The sequence below is a fragment of the Salmo trutta genome, chromosome 19 (assembly GCF_901001165.1).
Source record: "Salmo trutta chromosome 19, fSalTru1.1, whole genome shotgun sequence".
Taxonomy (NCBI): domain Eukaryota; kingdom Metazoa; phylum Chordata; class Actinopteri; order Salmoniformes; family Salmonidae; genus Salmo; species Salmo trutta.
Window position 1 is genome coordinate 41,604,802 of NC_042975.1, and position 14,535 is coordinate 41,619,336.

General features: G+C 43.9%; 1 protein-coding gene across 2 annotated transcripts in view; it reads right to left on the bottom strand.

Annotated features, from left to right (window-relative positions):
• Positions 1-1,101: 1,101 nt before the first annotated feature.
• LOC115154595 (protocadherin-1) overlaps positions 1,102-14,535 on the bottom strand; it is a 95,785-nt gene continuing 82,351 nt past the window's right edge. The window contains exon 5 of one of the 2 annotated variants that reach the window (XM_029700998.1): positions 1,102-5,777. In XM_029700998.1, coding sequence (XP_029556858.1) covers positions 5,407-5,777 — 371 coding nt within the window. In that variant the 3' untranslated portion in view covers positions 1,102-5,406. The remainder of the gene's footprint in view (positions 5,778-14,535) is intronic. The other variant, XM_029700999.1, reaches the window with a different exon arrangement.

A 14,535-nucleotide genomic window follows, 5' to 3' on the forward strand; every position in this document is an offset into this window, starting at 1 on the left:
TTCCTCCATATATATCCTCATTATTTGTGTCCAACAATCACAGTGCAGTTTCTTCAGCATCCAGAAGGGGTCAGTTTGGTCTGCCTCAACCTGCATTGTGTCAAGTGATTTTGTAGCAGGTTTAGCATTTTCGCTAACCCTATCCATATTCCTAACCTTAACCTCAGTCTCTTAACCTGCAACGGTAATTCTGCAAACCTGCCGCGTAAGTTACCTGTAATAACCTGTTATGAAAAAGTCACTTCGGTCTCGAAGTGCAGTGAAAGAGTGTTTCCTGTGAGGCTGCATTGTGCTTTTCTGACCACTGCTGTTTAAAATCTCTGACCAGTTTGAATTTACACTCTCCTACTTATGAGTTGGTGTAAACAATAACTTAAGACTAGGTAATAATTTCCGTACTAAAAAGTATTGGAACCACTGCCTAAAATGCTGCACATGTAATATGGATTCACTTATTAACTAATGTTTTACAGTGCCATCTTCATAGTCGTGGCTTTATTGTATGGTTGATTATTGTGGGGTCTTAGGTCTGTCCCTCTATCTGGTTAGCTGACAAAACAGTGAGTGACTTCTCTGAATAGCAATGTAGACACTTCCATGAGTCCTAAAATCAGGTAATATCCTTGACATTGAGCCAGCACATCCCTCAAGTGAGAGGCTCTCCTTCATATTTGCAGAGTGCAGACACATTAATAATTGATTGATAGACAGTCAGCACTACAGTGTAGTTCTGAAATGCGATGGCTTGCCCTCATACATGAGCCACATTGCAGCACGATAGGTCCTAGAGGTGTCAGATAAATCTTTCACCACAGGCTGAAATGCAATACCTACCATGTCCAAAAAGCAATAGACACTAGAAGTCAGAGAACATGCTTTTCAGAGGAGATTTTAAGGAAAATCAAAATATGGCGAACTGCAAGAGCAAAGGGTATGAGTCATCACCTATCGACGCTATAAGAATACTAAACACTACCAAGCTACATGTGATGGGATATTTTATGTATTTACACAGAGTAGTGGATAAATGTACCAGTAGAAACAATTACTCGAATATTCTACCAATAACCACACTCAACACTCAATAAGTCACTGAAACCATTGTTTTTACTGGACTCATTTTATTACAAAGTTCTTGAGGACTTATTACAAGGGATTTTTCCTTAACATGCGAAAACAGAACGAAACGGAACACATGGGAATTGAACAAACAGGTAGGATCCGACAATCCACTGTTCACGATAAACATAAGTTCTGATAAAGCCCTCGGGAGCAGGGAGCCAGTGAATGACTACGGTGCAGGCATAGAACGGCCACATTCACACTGACTCAGCAAAGATCAATCCAACCAAGGCAAGATGTGCACATCTCAAGAAACACATTACAATGTTTATATGCCATCGGCTTTTGTCATACGTTTTAAAAAGCTTCACTTGCATGTACATAAAACTGTACAAAAACATGGCATCACAAGCATTTTGTCCTATATAAATATAACCAACAATTAGGATAACAACTTGGTACTCTCCTGCTAAGACATACTTTCAAGGTAGCTGTCTTTATTTTAGTGTGAACTGTCTGTGACAGTGATGAAATGTGCAGTGAAGTGAATGTCAGCTCATTTGGGGAGAGGGGTCTTGAACAGAAACCAGCACTAACACCTCAGCAAAAACAGTAAACAATTTCTACCAATTATCTTTGGAATTCATGCTAAACTCATAGCCTGCCTGACAGCACACACGGGGACGTGTAGATCTACATATGTACAGTTCACCTTCAGGAAAGATTTGTCACATACAGCTCACTTTGATTTACTATGTAACACCTGCAAGAAAAATCCTTTGCCCATTCTCCAGTGTTTCATAATGTCCCAACAATCTATAGCCACAATCACCATATAATACCACTACAGAGAGGCAGAGGATACTCAGGTGAACTTCACATTAAATAAAATATCAAAAATACAAACTAAACATGACTGGACATACTGTGGAGTGTATCAAAGATTTTCATGCTGTCCTCTACTTTGATAAAGAACAACAACCCTGCTTTCTCTAGAGAGCAGTCGACACAAATAATAAATTCAGCATGAGTTCAAAAGACAGGTAAAACCATGTGATTCAGTATATTCAAGGAATCAGAACAATTGATATAGGCTGGAGAAAAAGAGTATAACACAGTTATTCTGGCCGAAAAAACAAGAAAATGGATGCAAAGACCGGTGTTGGTAAGGACTCAAACTCAGTGGTTTGATTTTAATATGGTCTTGAGTCAAAACCAGTGATTCAGTCAAGCCAGAGAGAAGTGATTCAGACTGTCATTAGTAAAGAGATAAAACGGGTGATTCATGCCAGATCACTCAGGAGATTCAGGCTCGAGTCAGAGGAGTCGGTGAATCACAGTAGTCAGACGAGTCAAAGCCAGTGAATCTGAAAGGAGTCAGACATAGCGTAGGAGCCAAAGCCAGTGATTGAGTCTGTGTGACGTTGGCTTTATCACTCATCGCTATCTTTCACACTTCTCATTAATTCCAGGTCAGTGAACTCACCCGCAGCTGTAGCTCTGTAAAGCTGCTCTGTTCTACACTGAGAAGGGGTGGGGGGCAGCGAATGGTTCTTCATCACAGTGTATCATGACTCGCTGTATTTTATTTCAGCGGCTAAACCCTTGCAAAAATAAAAACATGTACAAGTTGCAGTTTCGCATGTACATTTTTTATGTGATTTATTCACACGTGTGTTCACACGTGTCCGAAACCACGTTTGTTTCACATGGGATTTTTTCTCAGTTTTTTTGTTGTTGTAAGGGAAATGGCTTTGAAAACAGCATAATGTGAATTTTTCCCTCAAGGCTAGGATAATCACCCACCTTATTTAGTCATGGCCGTGTCCAGTCATTTCCATATGTTTAATTATTCTACATGTGCTGCCAACGGCAGTGCGATGAGGTAAGTGCAGATAAAAATACCCCTTTTTAACTGATTTTGCGGATGGATTTGGATTATCTGGCTGCTGTGTTGTCCTCAGGGTGTGTGCTCAGTGCTCACATATGCCCTGGCTCAGGACTCATTACTCACAGTAATTAGGGGAGCGGAGCATCAATTCTAGGCCCTTCCACCCTTACTCAGACCATACCCACTGTTTCTCTCGCTATAGAAATACACTGCGGTCAAAACTAAGGTACAAATCTAATCGAATCAGTGTACAAATCAAAAGCTATGAGTAATGCTACTGTGCTGCAAGGCGGGCTGGTGGCATTATCATCATCCAATTACATACTAATATTACTGTGTCCTCCAGACGTCTGATTTTAAATGACTTTGAAATTATGTATTTGTAAAAGATAGCTGCTGCAGCCTACAGGAATGTCCTCTATCTACATCATACTCAATTGAAGAGTGAGGAACAACAGCTAACAAGCTAACATAACCTGTTGGCCTCAATGAAAGTCAACTGGAAATGGACTGGAAATATGGGACAGTAAATACACTCTTGCTACCAATACTTAACTTTATTTGAAATGGCACCATTTCACCATTGTTTATAACATGCACCAATGGATGCAACAGGTCTATTCAAACAAAATGGTGACCAGAGTGTTTTCTAAGGCATTGACAACCGCTTCCCTTCTTTGCAAATTGAAATGTCTCTTAGTCCCAGATTACTGAAACCTTTCAGGAGTCAGCCTGGGAATGTAAAAAGCTTAGTTTCTGTGAGACAGGGGAGTTCAGTCACAGCACTCTCAGTCACTTCAGTGGTTCTCAGGACTGAAGAGTTCTGTGCTGAAACTCGTGTGAATAACTCCTCATGCATTCATCAGAACCATTGAAATTCCTGCGGATCGTGAAGAGAAACCCTAACGAGGCTGGAGACACAGGGTTGAAGTTAATGGTGACCTCTACGTGGAGAGCCACTGATTAGCTTAGTGTTGTTCAGGCATAGGGAGGACTAGCATTGGAGAGGAGCTTTTCACACATGACAGAGAATATAGTCTCATCTAGGTAGAGAACCACAGGTTCTAAAGGAACTAAACTATAAAGGATTGGATAAAGGATTGGGAAAGGATTGGGAATGATCAGTGCGACCAGGGGCGGTGGCCTCTAACTGTACTGTTTCCAGGAAAAGAGACAGGTCACAGTGCTGAGACTCAGTGAAACACACATTGTCTGATTAAATGCTGCCACACAGCTCTCCTCACTGGCTGAAGAGCTCTCCAGAGAGCATGAGGTACAAGGCCATGGTTCTATCATGATTGGGGGTCACGGGTGTGTATGTGTGGAATTCAATCAAGAGCTTTTCCACACTGTTCGTCCAAGCTTTAGGAAAACATTTCAATCAAGTTTTAAACAGCAGCAGCTCAAATGAAAGAAAAGCTCAACTGCAAAAATTCTGAGGCTATTGTTATCAGCTTGAGCCAGACAGAAATATGTACAGGATACAGTGTACACCATTCAAATGTATTTACAGCACTGTACATTAAGAAAGACCATTCAATTTGATTTGTAATCAAAAGCATTGTCTACCCTAGGGATGTATCGCCTGTCAGTTGAATGTTATCTGGTTATGGCACTAAAGCACCGATTACACATTAAAGTTCCAGCGAACATTCCATAGGCTGGGGCTAAGCTAAGTAAATCAGTAGCGTTTGAGGGATTGATTGTATATTTTTTTTGTGTGATATTACCACAAGTGTTCAACCAATGCTTTCAAATAAACTGCATCAATAAATGAATACATTAACTAATTAATACATTATTGAACCAATAAATATGTAAATAAATAAAATAAATAAACTGAAAAACTCCTATTGCACATACCAATGGTTCCACGAATTACCAGCCATATTTCCTACAGAACGGATATTTATTTAAATAAATGGACATTTCAGATCCTCATGCTGAGTTCTTAACCAAGTGGGAAGGTAGTAATTACCAGTTGTGAAGTCGTAAATACCAGTTGGATGCATTCGCATGCTTTAAATCTTTTGAAAAAATGCAGATTGGCTAAAGGCCAACAAGCTACTTCAACCATAAACTAAAAGTACAGCTATCATGCTTGTAAACAAACTATAGTGTTAAAAAACCATATGAATAGATTACTTTTTATAAATACTATCTTGTCGTTGCATTTAACTGCCGAAAATGCTGTTATCAAGGTAATTTCCTTAGTAAGTGACAGAGGTGAGCATGTGGGAGAAGTCGGAGTTTAGGGATGATAGATGTGTTTCCCACTAGTAATTACCAGCTGGAGGGGCGTTGAAGCCAATTTTTACCAATCTTATGAGGTAATTACCACCTTCCCACTTGGTTATGAATGCAGCATAAGAGCATGTTTCTTTTTATAAAGTGGGTGTGTCTCTGTGGCTCCTCTATCTGTGCACCAATCAGACATGGGAGATGGAGCTTTCTCACAGGTAGATCTCTCGTTTGGGGGTGTGGCTAGGAGGGGAGGTGGAAGGGAACTCGGTGGCCACGCTCAGGGGCACCTCCTCCAGGGGAAAGTCCTGACTTGGGGCGTGGCCGCTGTTGGAATAGGCACTCCGGGAGGGTGGAAGGTGGGCTCGGTGCTCCTCTCCACCCAGCCTGGCGCTCCCATTGGCCAAGCGGCCCAGGCTGCCTCTCTCCTGGTAAGGCACGAAGGTGGAGAGTTTGGGGGGGTTTCTGGTCTTGCGCACTGGGGAGGGCTGCCCAGGCATCCAGCAGGCGTCTGAGTGGCCCAGCTCGCTGCACTCTTGAGTACAGTTCCCCGTCATGGCCACATCAGGAATGGATCGCATATCTGCAAGGAGAGAAGAACACCCATGTTCAGAGAGGTTCAAATGTTAACAGACAAGAAAGACAATAGAGAGAGTTTCACTGCTGATATAACAACGCCCAGTCTGTGAAAACCTTCCTGCTCTGTCTGCTATTTCCCTTGTAGTTGTTGCTATGCACAGTACAGCTGTTGCTATATTGCTGTTGCTATGCACTGTGCCATGGATGCTACAGTAGTTGCAGTCCGGTGGTGTGTTCTATGAAGTCCTTTCACTGATTTGGGCAATCATCGCTAAGCATTGAGCAAGGGTCACGACCGTGTGTCTAGTGGTGATTGATAGTTGCCATCATTTCCCTGTTGTTGCTATGTTCTGTGCTGCCCTGTGGCTGTATTGTGTTGTATGTAGGTTACCATCTAGTATGCAGTGGGTGTAAATGGCGCCCCCAATGTGTTTCCAGGGAGAAAAAAAAGTTTAACACACAAACACGCATGCATGATCAGACAACACACCCACACACACACACTGCTGCATGTGGCTCCACAGGGATCCCTGCAGGGCCCCAGGGTAAACCCATTGTGGTATGGTTGTTATTGACTGGCAGGTCTGAAATGAGTCCATGTCCTTGATTGTTATACATTTTCCATTCTACCGTTCCTAATTAATTAAATAGGTCCACGACCTACTGACCTCATTCCAAACAGCACAGATCCAAATCAATAGCTGTACTGCATACCTACACCCTTTTTGGGCAGTCACAGAAAATACAAGGTATGTTGACTGGGTCACAGGGAACACCCTCTCAGTCAATATGTACAGTAACTTGATAGCACCTATGAACCTCAAAACACAAACAACAGAGATATCCTGTCAGTTCAGCTTTCTGTGCAGTTCACAGGGAAACAAGCATGCAGAGGAACCCTTACATGTGTTTGCCTGGAAATTGCAGGCGGCAGCCTGTAGGCCTTCTTAGCAGCCCAGGGGACCTGTTCCCCACTGGTCTCTCTGTGTCTGTACACACAGCTAGCGCTAATGCAGCCATTATGTAGGACTTCTGGGCTGTTCCACCTGCACAACACAAAGCCACAGTATTGACCCTTTTACCTACTGTGCACATTCAGTTCAGCACAGCTCACACTGGTGAAATAAACAGACCCCAAACACACAGTGGACATGGAAGATACATCAAAGAAGTTGCACAGTAGGTTAAAGGAGCAGCCAAAGAAAGGTGAGGGAAAAGGAGAATTTTTTCTCCTGGAGTGGAGCCTGGAATAAATCAAGCTCTAGGCCTGAAACAAACCCTTTAAGAGTTCACAGTCTCATGTGTCACGGATGGAGAGTGCAGCTCCAAAAGGCCGGGAGCAGGAAGAGAGCGGGCAGCCCAGAGAGTGGATGGGTGAGCCGCAGCACTGGCAGGGCACTGGCTTTAACAGGGAGGTGATTGGATTTAGAGAGCAGGTGATTGGGTTTTGAAGAAAGGAGACTCAATGCCATTTTTCTCCCTACACAGCAAGTCCTGAACTCTCCAGATCTGGAGACAGCCCAGTGCAGCCCATGTAGCTATCGCTCATTCAGTTACAGTCTGTTTCATTTTTAAGCATATCTATTTCATATATTCCATTCATTACATCAGACACACTTAGCCATGAACAACAGGAAACCCTGCCGAGCAACATTCAATATCCCATCCACCTCTCGCTTTTTGATTCCCAGTGAACTTCATCATTGATTTCAAATGCACTTCCTTCACACTTTTGTAATACACACTCTGCCATGCACAGCCACAGAGGAGAGGAGAAGGGGAGTACATGCAGAACTTAACCCCCCAGCTGATACACGTGAGGGGTGGGTTTGCATGCTGCTTGCATCAGGGTGCCAGTGGGAGGTGTTGGCTGTCTGAGCCAGGCTTCCTCTCCGTCTGATCCCCTGCCCATGGGCATGGGGGGGAAGCTGCTCTTCCTGAGATTTCACACTGCTCCTCTCTGTTTGATTGCAAATCCTCCCTCTCCCCACCGGCTGCTTTCCAGTGTGTGCCACAGCGCTTGTGATCGATGGGGAACAGACATTAGAGACCCGCAGTTCATAGAAAGATGGAGGAGAACAAAATAAAGTCATTATAGCTGGAAATTGACTGTGTGGTCTTATAATTATATCATTGTGGTTAATGCTAAAATGTTCATTTATGAATGAAACATTTATTCAAGGCACCCCACGGACAGTGGAAACAACACCCAATGTATTCATATATCTTTACATACTCTAGGCGTTCTCAATAGAGATGGAGCGTGCTATCAAAACAGGCTGTGATTAGATAGTGATCTGTTCATGCATAGTAGGATAAATACAATTCCAGGGTCGTGTTTGTTTTCCAGTGACATACTGAGCGTGTTTACTAAAGCATTCACAACAGTTCCCTTCGGTAAGCAGTGATACCTGACACTTTGTCTCCCTCAAAAAGAGGGAGTGAGAAAACAAAGAGGCAAATAAAATATGTGGCTAAACAGAAACACAACAAAACACTAAAAATATCACATGTACACAAGGAATACACAATTTTCACGAATGAAATTGGGACTTTTCCTTGTTTTCTAGAAATATTGTTTTGACGTGTTTGGGATCATTTAGCATATACATTCTGCATACGCACTCATTATATAACAGTCAAATTGTCATGGGAATTGTGGGGATTCTCTTTGAGAGGCTGACACTCGAGTGAGAGGAGAGGCAAACAGCATATCCTCCCAGTGATCATCCCTGCCCACCCTCCAGTCTTTAGCTGCTCTGTGGAGCCTTTCCTCAGGCTAAGGAAGCAAATCTCAGCTTGTGAATTTTTTACACAAAAAAAATGAGAAGTGGATACATTTCAAGAGAATATTTGATTAATTATTGAACCTGTGTCTGGTTTACTTTCTCACCGATAACGATCTCCTTGAAGAGAGAAAGCGTCAGTAGAGCTTCTCTGAAGGCCACTCGGCCCCTGCCTACCCATCCCACCCTCCCAGTTGTTCCTGTCTGTGGACTAACCCCTTTCATTCAGCTTCCTGTGTTTCTGACCAACTTTTAGCTACGAGGAAGAGAGGTCAGCGCAAAGGTCCTTTGAAGAAAGTCTTGGAATCCTTAGATAGAAATAACCAAAGTAAAAAACCACGGCAGATCTAAGAGTGGCTCAGATGTGGCAGAATGGGCAAGAGAGGAGAGACACAAAGGCTCAGGTGTTTCTGTGAGGCCAAATGTTTTGGTTAAATGACCTTTAAAGTGCATAACAGAGCTCCCAACTGCCCTTCACTGATGGTTTTGTGGGATCAGCTGTCTACTGCTGCAAGAAATCATGCACTATAGAGTGTAGTTTAATATAGGTCTACATTCAATGCAGCATTTGTATTGGCATGACATTGGCCTTATTACACTACCAGGATATTTGGAATGGTTTGTTTTGTCCTAATACATTTTTATGTGCTTTGGCTGAGTAAGGATACTGGCTCTAATTTGAGGCTTATCATACTGATATTTGCCTACTATGATATCTTGGGATCTTTGAGATCAATGCTACTTACATTTGGCTATGATAGTAGCCTATGTTTTGGTTTTATGATGCTTCAGTAATATTTGTCAGTTTGGTGAGAGCTTTGTTTGAGCGTGTTTGGAGAGCAGGTGGGGAGATCTTCTGTGTGACTGCAATGCTGCACTGTTTCTTGTTGAGGAGGCAGTGGCCATGAACCCCAGTGAATTGTGGGACACACTCCACTGGCTGTGAGAAAGCCTTAAAGGCCACAGCGGCTCCATTCCACAGTGACTCGCTGGAAATAAGGAAGTACATGTCAGACCCACACAGTTCCAGTCCCTCAAGTGCTATCCATCATGGAAGGGCAGTGCACTAGTTCGAGAGCTGTTGAGCGGCTTTCGGTCCCCGTCGCACTGTGATGGAGAGATGACCCCCAGGGCTTCTCTCTAATGCCAGTCTGAGCAGCCCAACTGGGGCGGAAAACGATGTGGCCCCAAGCCAGCTCCCCTCCCCAAATTACTGCGTGTTACCTGCTCTATGAACCCAGGGATGGTGAGACTGGGCTTAGCAAACCAACGCCACTAAGACCCACAGAACTCCATCACCACTTTCTATATCTGATCCTCTAATGACCCCCTTCCATGCCGCCCCCTGCCTGCCCTGGACCCCCTGTTGCTGCGGTGGGACCCCCAGCCGAATGGGCCCTCTCCAGTGGCTGGGAGAAGAGATAGGCTAATGGAGACATTGTTCTGCCTTTCTCTTTATAACCACATACTCTCAAGTCCCAGCTCTCACAGATATCATCACTTCTAAATCTGCAGCTTCAGCTCGCCGGTTCCTGCTGATAAGGTGCTAGCAGGCACAATCCTATCCGAGATTTTTCTATGTACAGAGAATGATATATTTCTATTAAAGTAATACATGCACACACATTGTAAATAGAGCTTTGAGATACTGGCACACTCGTCCACTTTACAAGCTTAGCCGTAAAACCGTACATTTACAGTGAGTGCGTGGTATTAAGAGCAGTCATTTAATACTTGGAGAGTGTAGTTAGAAAGATTATTTAAGGGACCTAATGTGTATTCATATCCGTGTGCTCTGACTCTGACAAATAGCTACAGTAATTCATAGTGATCATCTATGTTTCACAGCACTGGCATGGCTTTAAAGAGGCTTATTCATTCACCCAGTTTTAATTTCAAGTGAAAAGGATTTCGGGATTTTGTCAATAGAAACAGAAAGAATGTCAAAAATGTGAATAATATGAGAATGTTAATAAGCACTGTTTGATTCAATCACGTCCCTCGTGATTTACGCTCTTCTCATAATACTGTGGCTGAAACCCCAAAAGTGACTTTGATGAACACAACAGTGAAGAAATGGAAATACAGAACAATCTCCCTGACATCTATTTCAAATGCGACATGGAATATAGCCAAAATTAATTTAAGTTCCTGTCAAAGCAGCGCTGTTATCAAAAGTATTATCAAAGCCTTACAGCGAACTGGACTGGCCTCACTGAATGATGAAACTTTTGGGAAATCTTTTTAAGTGGAAGAAAAAAATTGTGAAATTGCCGGCAATGGGTAGAATTTGGGTAGTAGAATAATAAGGACAGCATCGTAATGTGGTTTCTACTGCATGTTGTGGCTGCAATCTGTTTTATAAGCTTCCATGCCAATCCTCTAGGAAGGACAATGAGCCTATCTCCTATATGATACGGTCAATGGTTTGGTCCTTGATACCCTGTCCTCACTTAGTCCATCCCAATGGTCTCTCTTCTCTTTAGGGGTATCATTTTACAGTCATTGCAATGAGTGGGTCGATGCATTGCCAGTGATTACAGACAGATAGATAGGAGTTTTCCAGACTGATATTTAATTTAATTATTTAACATTCATTTAACTAGGCAAGTCAGTTAAGAACAAATTCTTATTTACAATGATGGCCTACTCCGGCAAAACCCGGACGACGCTGGGCCAATTGTGCGCCGCCCTATGGGACTCCCAATCACGGCCGGATGTGATACAGCCTGGATTCGAACCGGGGACTATAGTGACACCTCTTGCACTGACATGCAGTGCCTTGGAGCACTGCGCCACTCGGGAGCCGAGGGGCCTCTAGAGACATCTATGACACCCTAAAACATCATCACTACACTAGCCTTTTGTGTTCAGCTCCATTGCCCCATAAACACATCACCAAAAGGGATATTGTGAAACATTGTCCATAGTGTCAAAACTCGTGGCAGGTTAGAGAATGTAATTCTGCTACAGTAAGAAACTTCTCTACCACTGACCTGCTTGCTCTGCAGTAAAGATACCAACAACAACTAAAAGAATCGGGGGCAACAAACAGCAGCAGCTGATTGGAACTGAGCACAATAGCTGTGCCAGAATGTGCTCTGTATTAAGGCCAGATTGCTCATGACAACTTGCCTCAGGGGGACCCTTTGCATGGGACTGCATTGTTCACACATTTTCAACCAGGCCCAAAATAAGCTGTGAGTCACATGACCTATCGCCTCTAAGGTGGTGGCAGTCCCATGATATGCCTGCATAGGCCACTGTCCTGGGAGAGGCTGGCACAGGCCTCTGCAATCAATTCTACTAACAGGCAGGGACTCTGACAAGGCCCAGCACCATCTGTCTGGGCAAAACCATGCCCCCGCATCGCCACGCCACACTGGCACCCGGGCAGCAGCCCAAACTGGCACCCGCAAGACAAACAAGCCCCCTCAGACTCACACTGACTCTCAGTCTGTCTCATTCTCTTTCTCCATGTCCCCCTCTCTCTCCCTCTTTCTCCTTCTTTCTCCCTCAAACACAACAAAAATCAGTGCAGTACACACACACACACACACACACACACACACACACACACACACACACACCACACACACACACACACACACACTGCACTCACATACACACAAGTATGAACATGCACAAACCCACCCACCCATGCACAGACACACATACAGGTGCTCAGTGGCATCCACGTATGGCACCCTAGTGTGACATTAATTAGTTACATGTAGTCTGTTGGGTAGAAGGTGGGTGCAGAGCTTTTGAAACAACCACAGAACAAAACAATCTCTGATAGGAGTTCAAAAGAACAGAAATATAAGGCTACATGCATCATCGGAGACATCTGAGGGAGAAAAATCACACAGCATCGCTAATGGTCCTCATTATTATGCAAATGCCATTTTATTCAATTTTATCCCTTTCTTTCACTGGCCCATATGTGTAGTGAGTCCGCACCGAGGCAGACAGAGTGAGGCCCCATGCTGAGCACCTAGCCACATGGAAATACCTCCATCTGGGGTGCCCAGAGAGACTGTGTGTCTCAGTGTATGTGTGTGTGAGTGTGAGCATGCCCTGGTACCTGTCTCCAATACACAAGGGGTCCCATCTGTGCCAGTGCACACGCCACCACAGCCAGGGGGCTGAGCACTGATCCTAGTGGGAATCATCACCAACCCGGGGGAAAGAGGACATGACTAGAACACTGGGAGTAATGTTTTCACTGACCCAGAGTTTATGAGAATCCTAATTATACTGCTGGTCACCACTGACCCAGAGTATGCTGCAGCAGTCACTGACCTAGAGTGTATCATCCATGAGTGGGGGCTGTGGGCCCATTCAGGGTCCCCAGTGACCCGGACAGAGGGGATGTAATGGGGACAGTGGAGTGTCAAACACTTGAGGTCATTGATAATGTGAGGCAATGGCTGCGCTGGGGCTCGTTACTGGTCTGGGTTACTGCCTCATTGGTTTAGATATGATGGAAATGAGCTAATAGAAGCTGCAATGAGCATAGCTTCTCATAGTCATGACAGAAAGACTGGCGGCATTTCAGAACTCATATGAAGCAGAATCAAAACAACTCAATTAAGCGTTGAAGGAAGTACTATTTTACATCTGCAAAGACGTAGCTTGTGAACACCCCCACCACACACACGCACACCTAACACACACACACACACGTGTGTGCACATGCACACTCAAACACTCACTCCCACTGCTTTAGACGCTTGTTGCAGATGTGCTAAAGTGTAAAAGGGTGAAAAAGGCATTTGAATAAAGCAGAATTCATGCACATGTATACACCACAGTGGAGAATGCACATGGGAGAAAGAAACCTAATGTAGAGCACTCCAACACAGCCTGGAGTCAAGAATGGAAATACAGAGGAGGCCTACAAAGAAAGGAACTGGAGAAATCAATAGCTGCAGATCATGTAGCATACAAATCAAATATCACAGATCTTCCGAACGCTGTCTGAACCTGCTCTCTGAAGACAAGAGGCTTAGCGCCAGGGAAGTGCATGCTTCCGTCTCTATCAGTGATCCAGAGCCTGAGTCAAAGACCACACACTCCCACCCACACCACACAGGCTTATACCACCCGAGCAAGAGAACACATTCCATTACACAGTATCAACCCCAATTGCTTTCACAAAACTAGCCTTAATATAGTGGTTAATTAAAAAGCCACAAGAAACTACCACACATAGTTTCTTAGGTCAATCAGACTAGACCGGGAAACCTAGGAAATTCATTTTTTTGCATTACATTTTCTCACATATGGTGAGCAGGAGAGATATTTCTGTATAAGATAGCTTGATGATAACGAAGGGTGTTGAGAAATCTACCAGAGTAGTTTGGAATTCACGTTGGCACTCAAATAAATGTGGGATTGTTGTAGTGTGGGTTAGCAAAGTTAATTGAAGGTCTAGTTTCAGTTTCTTTTCAGAAAGACTAACTTCATGCGACCTTCAAGGCATCCTGAACAACATGAACAAAGGAGGAAGTGTAACAAAAGACAACTGTGAATCATAACATCACTGAGTCATCCTAACTTCAATCTGCTAATACAGACGGACTACCAGTTCACACAGCAAAGGACAGAGCTGGACATCAACCATTACAGCAGGCAGCAGCACTGATACAGACAGATCCAGAAAATCCAGAGTTCATAGAACAGAAGGCCAGAGTGAATCATAAATCACAGTTCCTCCTGCTGTGGGCCATAGACACACTTTTAAAATGTAGATTTCCCATAACAAAAGGCCAGCCTGCATTGTAAACCACATACACGTCATTCCATCTACGGGCCAACGACACACACGCTGAATGTTTCGAGTTCACATATTGCTTTTCATCCACCTTAAATGCAGTGACACCTCCCTGCTTTCCACCTGTCAATCATCTCAGGAGCCGTGAATAAAGCTCGGCATTGGTACAGCCGGTCACCCTGTCGCTCAACTTCGTT